The sequence below is a fragment of the Rhodamnia argentea genome, chromosome 6 (assembly GCF_020921035.1).
Source record: "Rhodamnia argentea isolate NSW1041297 chromosome 6, ASM2092103v1, whole genome shotgun sequence".
Classification (NCBI taxonomy): domain Eukaryota; kingdom Viridiplantae; phylum Streptophyta; class Magnoliopsida; order Myrtales; family Myrtaceae; genus Rhodamnia; species Rhodamnia argentea.
Window position 1 is genome coordinate 27,021,442 of NC_063155.1, and position 12,691 is coordinate 27,034,132.

The 12,691-nt window shown below is 40.8% G+C and overlaps 1 protein-coding gene across 1 annotated transcript; it reads right to left on the bottom strand.

The window, feature by feature from the left end:
• Positions 1-438: 438 nt before the first annotated feature.
• Positions 439-12,483, bottom strand: LOC115756716 (phosphoenolpyruvate carboxylase 4). Its single transcript, XM_030696593.2, has 20 exons — positions 12,120-12,483; positions 11,580-11,743; positions 11,093-11,207; positions 10,682-10,759; positions 10,508-10,576; positions 10,174-10,252; positions 10,019-10,095; positions 9,837-9,932; positions 8,820-8,961; positions 7,823-7,954; positions 7,320-7,393; positions 6,945-7,226; positions 5,681-5,806; positions 5,483-5,584; positions 5,252-5,398; positions 4,480-4,578; positions 4,209-4,297; positions 2,992-3,118; positions 2,705-2,911; positions 439-1,490 (listed from the first exon to the last, which is right to left on the bottom strand). The coding sequence occupies exons 1-20, from the start codon at positions 12,273-12,275 to the stop codon at positions 666-668; spliced, it is 3,186 nt and encodes a 1,061-aa protein (XP_030552453.1). The 5' UTR covers positions 12,276-12,483; the 3' UTR covers positions 439-665.
• Positions 12,484-12,691: the final 208 nt, after the last annotated feature.

Here is a 12,691-nt window from a genome sequence, read left to right on the forward strand (position 1 = left end):
ATTCTCTTATTTTGTACTAATTTTTATTTGTCAAAGCCTTAAATTTTCCACCTCTTAGGTGAATCTATCTATTTTTTTGTTTATAGTGACTTACATATCTTTTCCGTCATGAAAGTGAGAAAAAGGGCAATATTTTAGAATCTTGAGGGAGGAAGCGGACAGAAATTAAATAATTCGTCCGCTAAAGTTCTGTTTGGCCCCCCACTTTTTGGGAAGATTTAGAGATGAGGATCAAAGAAAACGCAGAAGCAAATCCAAATCCTTTCCCTTCTCTTGGTTTGAATCGTCAGAAGAAAGGCGTCAGTGGGTCTGTGTAGAATAGGGTTTCGGATGCAGGAAATGCATTTGCGTCTCCAAGCTCAGCCAGAAGCTAAGATCCAGTTAGTTATATGCCTGCCTCGTCAGTGAAATCTAGTGAGCTGTACAAATTGCCTGACAATGAACGAGAAAGCATTCTCGGCTTACTTTATGAAACAATTCAAGCATAACATCCTCTACATACTTAGAAACATGGTTCAACAGTGCATATTTTCCTTGTCGTGTACCTCGGATTACACCACTTATAAACAGTAAAGCGACGTTGTTCCAAAAAGTCAGGCTTAGGGATTAAAAAAGTTTTCGTTGGTCGGCAGGGTCATTCGGTAGAACCACCAACAGGACACTTTCTAGCCGGTGTTCCTCATGCCAGCAGCGATTCCATTGATGGTGATTTGTAATGCATCTCTGAGCTTATTGTTGTCATTATCACGCCTTAATCTCTTCAGTATCTCCACCTGCAACATGTTCATGGGATTTAAATAAGGTAGCCTGCTCTCGATCAGCCTCCTCAAGCTCCGGTTGTTCTCGGATAGTTTCTCATGCCCGCTGATTACCAAGACATGCTTCTCTGTCGTTAAAAGCTCCATCCTCAGTGCAGCACCGAGCTCCTGCCGGCTCCCTGATACAAGCACTTCATCATAATGCTTGGCAATGGGTATGTCCGCCTTCCCTAACACCATCTCAATAAGGTCTACAGTGGACTGAAAGAAAGGCCACTCTTTATACATTTCTTGTAACTCTGCCGTATGTCCCTTCTCGCAAACACCCCTTAGACCTGCTCCAACACCGAGCCAGGCTGGGAGAACAAATCTAGTTTGAGTCCATGCAAACACCCAGGGAATGGCACGTAGATGTCCAATTCCTGTTGAGCTCTTCCTCCGAGTGGGACGGCTTCCGATGTTGAGGAAGCCCAGTTCAGCCTGTGGTGTAGCTTCATGAAAGTAGGCAAGGAATTCAGGGTTTTCATATACGGTATTGCGGTAACTTTGGCAACTGATCTTCGAGATTTCCTCCATGAGGTTACGCCATTTTTCTTCTCTAGGAGAAAGTGGGGGCCGTAGAGTAGCAAGCAGAACAGCTGTAGTGTAAATCTCCAGCTGCCTTACTGCTGTCTGTGGCAACCCAAACTTGGCCTGCACCATCTCTCCTTGCTCAGTTGAGCGAAGTGTACCCTGTCAAGCACCATGGTTGTACCTAAGAAATGGTTCTGTATGCTTCTTGACTACTCGATACAGAACTAGCTTTACTTTATATAATGAACAAGCTAACAGAACTTCAAAACTGTCATAGTACTTACACAGCACTAGATGTATAAAAAAGCACAATAAACCACTAGAAGTGCAGTAAGACTCCCCATTTCCTTAAGTTTACAGGAGTACAAGTGCAGTTCTGGACTGAGAAGACAAACAGTGCTTATGAATTGTAATATAAGATGTTCCAGAAAGTTAATAGGCCCATTCACATGGTTTTAGCTTGTGCTATCTTGAGTTCAAACCACCATTCAATCGATGTGGCTGAAAATTGTCTTGTGTGCATTGGCTTAATCAAACAGACTCTCAGCCAGATTAAGGTCCAATTATGACTCGAGACAGACAAAGCTTCTCCCTGAAAACATTTATGCTGTGTCCTTGTATCAAACAGGCAACCATACATGGGATCCAATACAGAATTTAGGGATAATGACACTAGTCCCTAAACTTTGGCCTAATATGTAATGTGGCACCTGAATTTTAAATTTTGTTCAACGTGGTCCCTAAACTTTAGCCCATTGTGCAATGTCATCTCTAAACTTTTAATTTGTTCAATGTGGTCCCTGAACTTTTAGTACATGCTAAACTTTATGAAAATGTTGAATGTTGTCCTACCATTAGTTCAAGTTCGGAAACAACATTTAACATTTTCATACAGTCTAAATTGAACATGTACCAAACCTCCAAGGACCACATTAAACAAATTAAAAGTTTAGGAATGACATTGGGCATTGGGCTAAAGTTCAGAGACCACACTAAATAAATTCAAAGTTCAAGGACCACATTGCATAGTGGGTCTAAGTTCAGGGACCTAAGACTTACTTTTATCCTTATGCTATATTTATTCATTCTTGAATAATGTCTTGCAAATGATTTTACGATTATTTGGGTTGAGTTGGACGGGAGCAATTTTGATCGGTTTGAGGTTTACTATTAGTTCATTCAGTTATTTTGCTTCCTGTAGGCACCATTTTGTTTCCAAGTACAAATGGGCTCCTTTAGTGTATTTCAGTCAGACAGCCTCCCAATCTCACAATAGCCAAGATGAAAAGTTTAATGGTAGAGTGTCTATGTGCTACAGATCACTCCTCATCGTCAAATATATGTTGAAGGATCCATCTTGCAAGATGACTAACCATGACAGAACCTGGCGGCTGGGATTGAATAGCTAGATATGTGGGGCCACCACCCCGACCAATGCTCCCTCCACGTCCATGGAATAAGGTAACCTTAATGCCATATTCATTGCATGCAGCTACAACGTCCTCTTGTGCTTTGTATAGTTCCCATGCAGCTGTGAAGCGCCCAGCATCTTTACCAGAGTCAGAATATCCAACCATTACCTGTGTAAACGATTAAAAGTTTGTTAATATTTCTGAAAGTTATCTAACTAGTTCTTGAATATGTATTCTAAAATGTGTACCTCCTGGTGGCCACCATGATTTCTTAAAATGTGCTCCCTGTACCAGTCAATTGATAACAGTTTCTTGATCACTGACCCAGCTTCTCTAAGATCCTTCACAGTTTCAAACAGAGGAACGACCCGCAACCTATTTTGAGTACAAGATATTATGAGAAGAGCCAAGCAAGGGAGAATGAAGGAGAAGAAGCAAGCATTCCATCAAACCAGGTTGAACAGCCTCAGAAGCTGAATTGAATTCGAAATTTCATGTCGTCCAAATTCTTGCAAAAAGTGAAAAATTTTAAAAAGCATACCTCCCTTTGCTGAAAAAAGTGCTTCCAGCATTAGAACTTGTTCAATAATTACAAATTTCACACACCTAGAAGCCACGACTATGAGTTGGTTCTTGTTCATTTTCCTTTAAATAGCAACCAAGGAGAACATGAGTAAATGTGAATCGGCTCACATGACCGAGAAATTAGATTAAGTTCTCCAAAAGAAGTTATGATGAGTGCAATTTCACTCACTTTCTTGGTTGTAATGTCACAGCTGAAGCACAATGGGACTAGAAAGAGGTACTTATGCAAGTATAAAGTGTCATATAGGATCATATTGTGTGTTCTTATACCACAGGGATATTTGTTCATAAAATGGATCTTCAACCATCAGCAAAGGTTTTTGTTGGCTCCTGTAATGGTCTCTGGTTAAGCGATCATTAATCCATGTTCTGGACTAGTCAAAATCACCTGGATTAGTTCTTTCTACTAATATTGCTCAAAACAAAGTACCGTCAGGGTAAAAGAAGAATTAACTGAGACTTTACAATATGATATTGTATTTATATCAGCTGGAGGTAAATGCATAAATCCACTGGTGAAAATTTGACACGAGTGTCATAAAACACGTGGCTTCTTTTCCAAGAATTCTTAAGAAAGTACCGCTTGATTTCACGTTTGAAACAACCAATCAAAAATGATGGCACCACTTGACGTTCAAACACCCATGTAATGCACAAAGCATGAACTCCCATGACAAAAGGCCTATAATCTGTAACAACATCACTTATGAATGCATTCGAGATGCAGACAATAGCTGTATCTAAACTAACAATTCATGGCTCAAGTGATCAGACTAATGGCAAATCAGACACTCCATCTTATTCTGAGAATGAAGTAGATTCTTGATAGGAAAAGGAGCTCTGCAATAAGGTATCAACAGTAGAGAGCATATGAGCTTACGTTCCACCAGGACATGGTCTCCCTAACTCTCCACTGACTGCAAGGCGAGCATCTTTCTGCAAGAGCTCCACAGCTAGAACATCGCTTGCCTACCATGTTCCAATTCCGGAATACACTTAGCATCAGAAAATCATAGGCTAACAACACCTTGAAGGTAAAAATAAGTAGACTACAGTGAGCATCTAAAATTCCTAGGTTAAGAGCACGTTGAAGGTAAAAATAAGTAGACTGCAGTTAAGTAAAAATAGCATTTGACCGTTAAGAATAGTACATTTGAAGCCATGGAAATCACATAAGCTCCTAGTGAGTCACTTCCCAGTTCAGCAGCTACTCGGAATGCGTCCAGTACTTCTTTGACATCTGGGGCAACCTGACGAGGCTCAACTCACTAGTCAGTATACATATTGCCACAAGGGAAAAAAGTAGAACATGATGAGGCAAAGTACAATGATGCTTGTAGATATAGAAGAGAAAGATATAGTAAAAATATGTAGACCGATTTTCAGACAGAAACAGTATTTCAGAAAGGTACACGAGATTTTACAGCTCCACAACACATATACTTGGTTGCTTTGATATATCTTATTGTTTACTCCTCAATTCATGTGTTATGCATGAATATGCCACAGTCAATAATATAATCACCATTTCTAAGGACAAATTACGGAGAATTGTGAGAGAATGTCCTTTCCACTAATTGCCAGAGTTGAAATGCCCTTAATACAAGCCCTCATAATGATATAGCATAGGTGCACGTAAGCAACGGCATGTTTCTCAGCCGCGTTCTTGTTTATTTAGTAAAAATTATTAAACTTCATAAGAGCCCAGTCAAAAAATTCTTCATGAACAAGGCCCTATATAAGATAAAAATAAAAAAATTCCAGATCCAAACATTCTCATCATTGAACACATTAATTTTCAAGTAAACATGGAACAACTGGCACCAAATTAGGGCTAGCAATAGTTACGTTTCATTTCATAAATTTACTTATTGCATACTTAAAGCTCACTTACCACTACAGTAGTACCATCCTAGACCTTACCTCGATGGAAAGTGGGACTAAAGGCCTTTTCCCTTTTAACTCTCTTGTCAGGAATTCCAGTCTCTTCTCTTCATCCCACTCACTATATGTACCCATATCAAGATATTTTGTTATGGCATCTAGTGTTTCTGAGTGCCTTCCTGATTCCTGACTCATTAAAGAAGAAAATTTGAAATGAGTCGCAGAAGTAGCAATCATCAAGGATCATATTACCACCTACTATTTACAAACCTGACGCAAGTCAAGTTTCATTAGCACCATCCCAAAAGTGGCCACCCTCCGAATGAGGTCAGCAAGCCGGCCATCAGCCAGCACGCCAGACCCACATGATTGCTGCAAATAACAAGAATTGTCAGCGAGAATAGAGCTTAATCACTGTCAAAGTGTGGGAACAGGGACTGGAGCTCATTAGGAGGAGATGCTATGTACCAGAGATTCGTAGCAAAGAATCAGAGGTTCCAAAAGCTGGTCTGATGACTCATAATAATCACAAGGATCATGTTCACAAGGAATTTCCTCAAGCAGAAGCTCCAGTCTCCTACGTGTCTTCATAAGCTGAACTCAGGAAATTTGGGCACTTCATGTTACACAATTAAAACGAAAAGAAGAAAAAACACAAGCCATTTATGTGATTTGGTTGATGTGACCTGCTTCTACATGGAAAGGTAGTTGAAAATTTCACTGTCAAAGAACTCGATGAGCAGTTACAAAAGTGACTGCCATGAAATAACCATATATATCAACCAAAACCAACCTAGAACAGGAAACCACCTTAACACAATCGGTTCACTTGATATGCCTCATAACCGTCCTGCAAAGCATATTGAACGGATGCCAACTTCCTAACCATTCAATAGAGGGGAGGTAGCTCATTGGTCCATGTTATTAAACCCAAGCCACATGTAACACTTTAAATCGAAAATTACAGATTGGAATGGTTGAAAATAACAATATGCCAGGAACAGTTCTCATACCAGTAATAATATGAGCAGGTGTATCACACGTGTATTTGATCGGTCCAAGAGAAAAAGGGAGCAGAGACACAGATGAAACTCATAAACTACATCAAATGCATCTATTAAAACATTTGAAACGCAATTTATCTTTTCTAAGGCTTTAGTTGTGAGACTGTTTTGAATCATCTGACCTGACTACCAGCTTTGCTCCCAGTGCACACACTTAATCGCTTGCTTTTAATTGACCATCATGATTACCTAAAAGCCTTAGCTGCATATATTTCGAAAATTGCTAACGATGAATATTACATACGATATGCCGCAAAAGAGAGCATTTTAATTTCTTTCCAGCATTCGCTTACTTATCCTAGGCCCAAAACTTTGCATTTTTTCTTTTGCGTGTGGGGTTTTTTTTTTGGGGGGGGCTGTGGGGGGGGAGAGAGAGAAACTGGGAGGAATAGACAGTATTGATGCATTACGAACAGAACAAGAAAAGCTAAGCCAATGTAATAAGGAAGGAAGTGGCTGGTCCTCTTCCTCTCCCTACCAACCTTTGAACTCCAGACCTGGGTTCCAAGAAAGAACTCTTAAAGTCAACACGGCTGAAGAAAAGTTTGCTGGTCCCACTCCTATGATTAGCAACTTTAGGCGAGAATCTTTCTATTTTTGTTTGGTTCAATCTGACTTGAGCATCTCCGTATCGTAAAACCAGGTCACTTAGTCAAGAGAGAAAATACCTTATCCTTTACATCGCCAAGAACAATCCTATAAGGAGCGATTCCTGGAAGCTGAGGCAGACTTGGCTCTAGAAGCTTGTGGAAGCTGGATCTTCCTATCTGAGATTCTGCAAAGAGTTTTCTTTGGGCAAGAAGTTGACCAGATGCAAAAGAGGAACCACGTGGCGTCCCAGCAGGCTGCAAATTGTTGGAGCTAGCCAAATTTCCATTTTCAGATGGTTTGCAAGAACTGTGCCCTGAATCTTGGAACTGAGAATCTGAACATGAAGAACCTTGACCCTCCTACAGAAGAATTATTACAGAATCAGGGGTCTCAAAAAGTTGACTGCACGAAGGTGCAGCTGCACACCACAATTGCATTAGAAGTTGGTTTACCTGACGATTTAATGGCATGTAATCATTACCGGGAAGTTCCAGTCTTGGATACTGAGAGTCACCATCATTGCATTCTACAAGAGACATGAATTAAACAAAAATTAAAAATGCCAACAATGACGTTATTGTCTAGCCAAAAAAATTTGGCTTCCAATAATGAAGATAAACAATAAGAACTAAATTAGAGTAAAAAACAATTAGTTGCAAAACCAAGTTTGTCTGTGAATTAGATGCCCTTCTTCCCATACCCGCCTCTAATAACCATTAACCACCAAGTTCGGGATGCTGTCCACTTATAATACTTGGAAATATTTTGTTTATCCAAATGCTCACAGCCCAAACAATTTCTTGAAGGCATTTATACTTCTCACTGCTGTTACAGCAACTTGCAAGTAGGAGTCCCATACTTCCCCATTCGAAGGAAGCAACAACAAATGAAAAAAGAAAATCCTAGATGTGCATGGAGCCATAAAACTTTAGCCAGAAACATAGTGAATATTAACCTGTGCAAGATGGCATATGAGCTCCAGCTGGGAGTTGAGTTGGAAGAGATGGAAGTTGCTGATTGTGAAGCTTTATTTGACTTCTGGTCAAAGATTGACTTCGACTCTCAAGCCTCTCCTCTGAAGATGTTTCTGAAGAGAATTTTTTCAAGAGCCATTCAACTTCAAAACCAATAACAACAATAGTGACTGGTGAATAATAGTCAGACCCGCACAAGTTTTGTTCATATGCTGGTCTATCCAACAAACCAGGAAAAGCAAAAGAGAATCAGCTTTTCTGAACTTTATCATCATTTATTACCAGGTTTTCACACAGTTGTCTCACCAGCCATGTCCATCAATGGTGTTGACGGCACTCTCTCTCTCTCTCTCTTTCTCTCTCTACCAACTGCCTGCTTCGCTATTTTCTATTTCTTGATTAGTATTTGATAATTCTATAATCGCCGAATAAAGCTATCCCTCTTTTCTCGCCTATCTGAAGTATTGTTAAAACCAGTCCAGTCTGACCAGACTCACACTAAACACAGCTCGAATACCATATATCCTTATACTGTCGTTCTCAAAACAACACGAACATAACAATTAAGGAGTTTTTTTCGACCAGTCCAATCTCATCCTAGGCGATCTTATATCAGAAGACTAAACGCCTCCCGTCTCTTGTTCTTGCTTTAGGGGAAAAACGAAATGCAATGAAGGTAGCAAAAGGAGAAGAGGGATTAATCACTTTTTATCCCAACAGAAAAGTTCATTGGTAACCTATTGACGAACTCAATTGAAAACAAAACTTGCATGACGCTCCAATCTGAAAACAGATATTGAAACCACTGCAATCATGTGATCATCAGCATTTGTCACTATCACTGTCAAAAATACGACTCACAAACTACTAAGTTCCAGTGCATTCCCAGTGCCTTCCTAATAGTAAAGCATAATAATTATGACATCCAATCAATGGGCAGGATATCCAGTCCTATCATGAGAATGTTAGTTCTCTAACCTTTTTCAAGAATTTCATGTGCTAGCCATAATAGCCTGTCATTGCACCTATTCATGGATAGTTCAAATCTCAGGCTGTCAACTTCCCGGATGTAGAGATCAATTGCCATCCACCTTGATAACAGAGAAACATCTTTCGTCACCTGAAGTAAGAAAATTAAGATCACACAATTATATAAGGCGAAATATAAGGCACAACCACCCATAAGGATGAAGCTGAAGACCATAAGGTAGTCCGGTCCCCAGGACATTGGAATATGCAATTTTTGTTATTCAGGGAACCCAGAAAATAACATAAAATTTCTTCATGAAAATGGCAGGAGAGTAACTTGTAGGTTCTTTTTTTCTCATCTGAATCTTTTAAGCGGTTGAAGGACAAGGCAAGTAAAGGATAACAAATTAACATGAAACGCTAGAGCAATTTCACTTTTCACAGTTCACAAATCCAAACGAAGAAATATTCGGTTGTATACGTACTTTTGTTGTTCCAGTCTCTTCTAAGCATTTTAGAATATACTAGTAAAGGAGCACACAGGTACGTGTGAGTCAAAACTAGTAGAGAGAATGAGAGGAATGAAGAAAGTGGGAAGCGTCAAAAAAGGAAACAGTGGCTGAGAGAATAGAAGAGAGTGAAGTGGAGGTCCAATCACTATAATAACCTTCAATTGTGTTGGAGTCAAGTCTTTCACTACATGACAAAGTGGAAAACGAAATTTCATGGACAAATTTGACGAACAAACAGAACCATTGAAGTTTTCGTATAATCAAAAGATGTATACATATACATATATACATTCACAATCCTACCTATGTATTTGCATCTTAAGTACAACAACATTCTCCGGGTCATAAGTAAAGGGTGTCAACACATAATCAGCAATCTGTCACTTTCCCAGAAAGCTCGGAATTTTGAGTGTTGAATTAAGATGACATTATAGTTGGGCTACCATAATGCAGGGCTTGCTTGTAAAACTTCCATACCAATTAAGTAATGCATTATTCCAGTTGGAAAGAATACCTTTGCTGTTACATTAGGGTTTCCATCTCTATCACCACCCATCCAAGATCCAAATTTGATAGGCGTGCAAGTCAAAGGAAGGGGCCGCCCTGTATGCTGTGGTAAAAGTACATGAAATTGTTAGAGATGGAGTGATGAATTACAACCAAGGATTAAAATTGTCAGGGCTACTGGAGATGAACCTTCTTCAAAGCGCTGCTGACGCGACGCGAGTAATGAGGTATAGCTTTCCAAAGAGACTGCTCGACAATGCTCAACCCTGAGATGTATGAAATATTTCACAATGAACAAGATCTTTGCCAACACGTATCTAAAATATGCATGTATCTTGGGTTACCAGCCCTGGCTTCATCTACAGGGGTCGGTTTATGTCGCCTCAGCTCATCTGTTTGCCATATGGAAGTAATTTCTCTAACCTAGAAAAGGACAATGACAATCAGAAATGACTAGAAAACAAAAACCCCAGTTAGCAACATTTCTCAAAGAAACTTCTCCCAAAGAAATTTAGAGAGAGGAGTGGCTCCTATCAGTGCAGAAGGATGTGTCTCAGACACGGGAAAACAACATCAACATGCATGCACACGCATACCAGCAACCCTGCCCGTGTAAGTATATAGCATGCAAATGCATACAAAGTACCCATTTTCCAGATTTCAGAATACAGATAATACCAGATCTTCAATCAGCATTTCTCGGTCCTCATGAGTAAGATCAGGTCTGTCGTTGTAGTCCAAAAGATGCTGAAGAAAAGGATGCATATAGTAAATAGAGGTGGGGAATGAGCTCTGCAGGGACAAACATCAGTTCTCTCGCATTATCTTTGTTGAAGCCACCAAATGACTTACAGCAATTCTTATGTGTTTGTATTGCAAGGTGCGGCGATTAATTTGAGTGGGATGTGCAGTGAGAACAATCTCAACTTCCTGAAGGAACCAGAGAAAAATGAATCAGCCACATGACAGAATATTAATGCCAGATTACTGACTACATACTGGGTGCGAATGTTAGATGCATCATTGTGTCAAATGAGGAAGCATAGCTACTGATAAAAAATTCACTACATCATACAGTCCTGTCCCAAGCTCATTAAATTATGATCCAAGATGATAATATCGTTTTATCAGTTAGCATGGGGGAGATGAATTTTCAGATAGCAAGTGACCTGGAAACACTAGCTCTTTGCTCTGATATCCTTTCTAATCAAAATACCAGAACAGGTAGGACCACCAGAAAGCACATAAGCAAGAACACTGAACCTGCTTGCAGACTGTATCATAAAGCTCGTCCGGAGAGACTCCCCCCTGAATCAGCTGACTGAAAATGTCGTCACATGATCTTGATAAATGTGTCAAATTCCGTGACTTCCTCACTCTGCGCAAGATGATATAAGATCCTGAGAGTGCACAAATACTAAATCAAACTATCAACACCAAGCAAACACATAGAAAACATGTAAACTTAGAAAATGCATAAAACTTCCTGCTCGTCGATGCTTGTAGCCCTTTCAATTCATTCTCTCACGGGTCAATGTTGGCCAACCTCTGAATTCAGTAATACTTTCAGTTTCAGTCCCGTTTATTCACTAATTCTTCCATTTTGAGTATAATCCAAAAATTTCCTGGGGGCCACTGATCAGAATCCGATAGGCAATACTTATTTAGATAGAAGTGGTTTGATCAGAGAACAAGCATAGCAACTGAACCACCGGAACACCCGAACAAACACGGCCACTAAATCAACTACCTGTGATGAGTTTCAGCGATTCCCATTAGATTGAGATAATGGCTAAACGCACGGGCAAGCGTCAGGGCTTCCTCTAGCGTCATCTTCGATATGTCGGACGCCAGTTGCTTCTCTAGTAGCTCCGCTGCATCTTCGATTCCCGCCGACCTCATGTTACAAGCACTCTGGAAACAAAACCAAAACCATTAAGAGAGAAAACATCCCGTCGCGCAGGCATTGTACCTCTTTTTCTTCCATTTAGCCTGGCAATCTCTGTTTCGCCTCACTTAAGTAAATGCGCACGAGGAAAAAACAAGAATGGAATCGAGAAATCGGCATCCACGGCCCTTTCTTTTTTTGTCATTTTCATGGCACCTCTCTTCCATTGACAAAGGAGCAAAATCCAGGAAACAGCCGCAGGAAAGGGGAAAAAAAAAACAATAGGCGAAACAACTCAGGCAGGCTACCTACGCTCTAACGAGCAAAGAGCATGCATACAGAAGCTCGAAAAAAAAAAGAAGAGACAGAGAGCAAAAACGTAGAAAAAGGAACGAGAACAACCTGGGCCAGAATGCGATTCCTCTCGATCTTTTCCATGAACTTGCCTCCGACTTCTCTCTGCAGCACGTCGTTGAGGAGGTTGCCGAGCAACTTGCAGTCGTCGTCGAAGTTCTGGAACGAGATCTCCTCGGCTATGTCGTCGGTGGTGTCCGTCATCTTCACCGGCTAGAGGGCGGCCGCGAGAGGCACCAAGAACCAAACAGAGGACGTACCGCAGCGCGACGCGATCACACGGAGGGAGAGAGAGAGAGAGAAAGAGAGAGGGTGAGAGCAGAGCGAGCGAGGCAGGAGAACTTGACGGAGGGAGGGAGAGAAGAGTGTGTGATTTTCAGTTGCAGAGCGCAATGCAGTGAATGCGGGGCCCCCCCCTGCAGTGGTTTAGTTCTGTTTGGGGTCGAGGACACCGTGATGACGAAAATACCCCCAGCGCAGATGGCGGGCAGGGAGGGAATGTCGGGGGGTAGATTTGGTCTTCTCGGTGCATGAAATTGAAGCTCTGCGCTTTGTGGCCAGGTGATCCCGGAGATTGTGCTCCTGCTGCTGAATCCCTGGGATTGGCTTATAAAAAAAAA

Coding starts and splice junctions, on each gene's coding strand:
- LOC115756716 (XM_030696593.2), bottom strand. CDS start 12,275: ATGACGGACACCACCGACGACATAGCCGAGGAGATCTCGTTCCAGAAC. Junction 10,760..11,092: donor ATGATACAGTCTGCAAGCAG/GTTCAGTGTTCT, acceptor TGGTTCCTTCAG/GAAGTTGAGATTGTTCTCAC. Junction 5,807..6,944: donor TTGGCGATGTAAAGGATAAG/GTATTTTCTCTC, acceptor TCCTGAGTTCAG/CTTATGAAGACACGTAGGAG.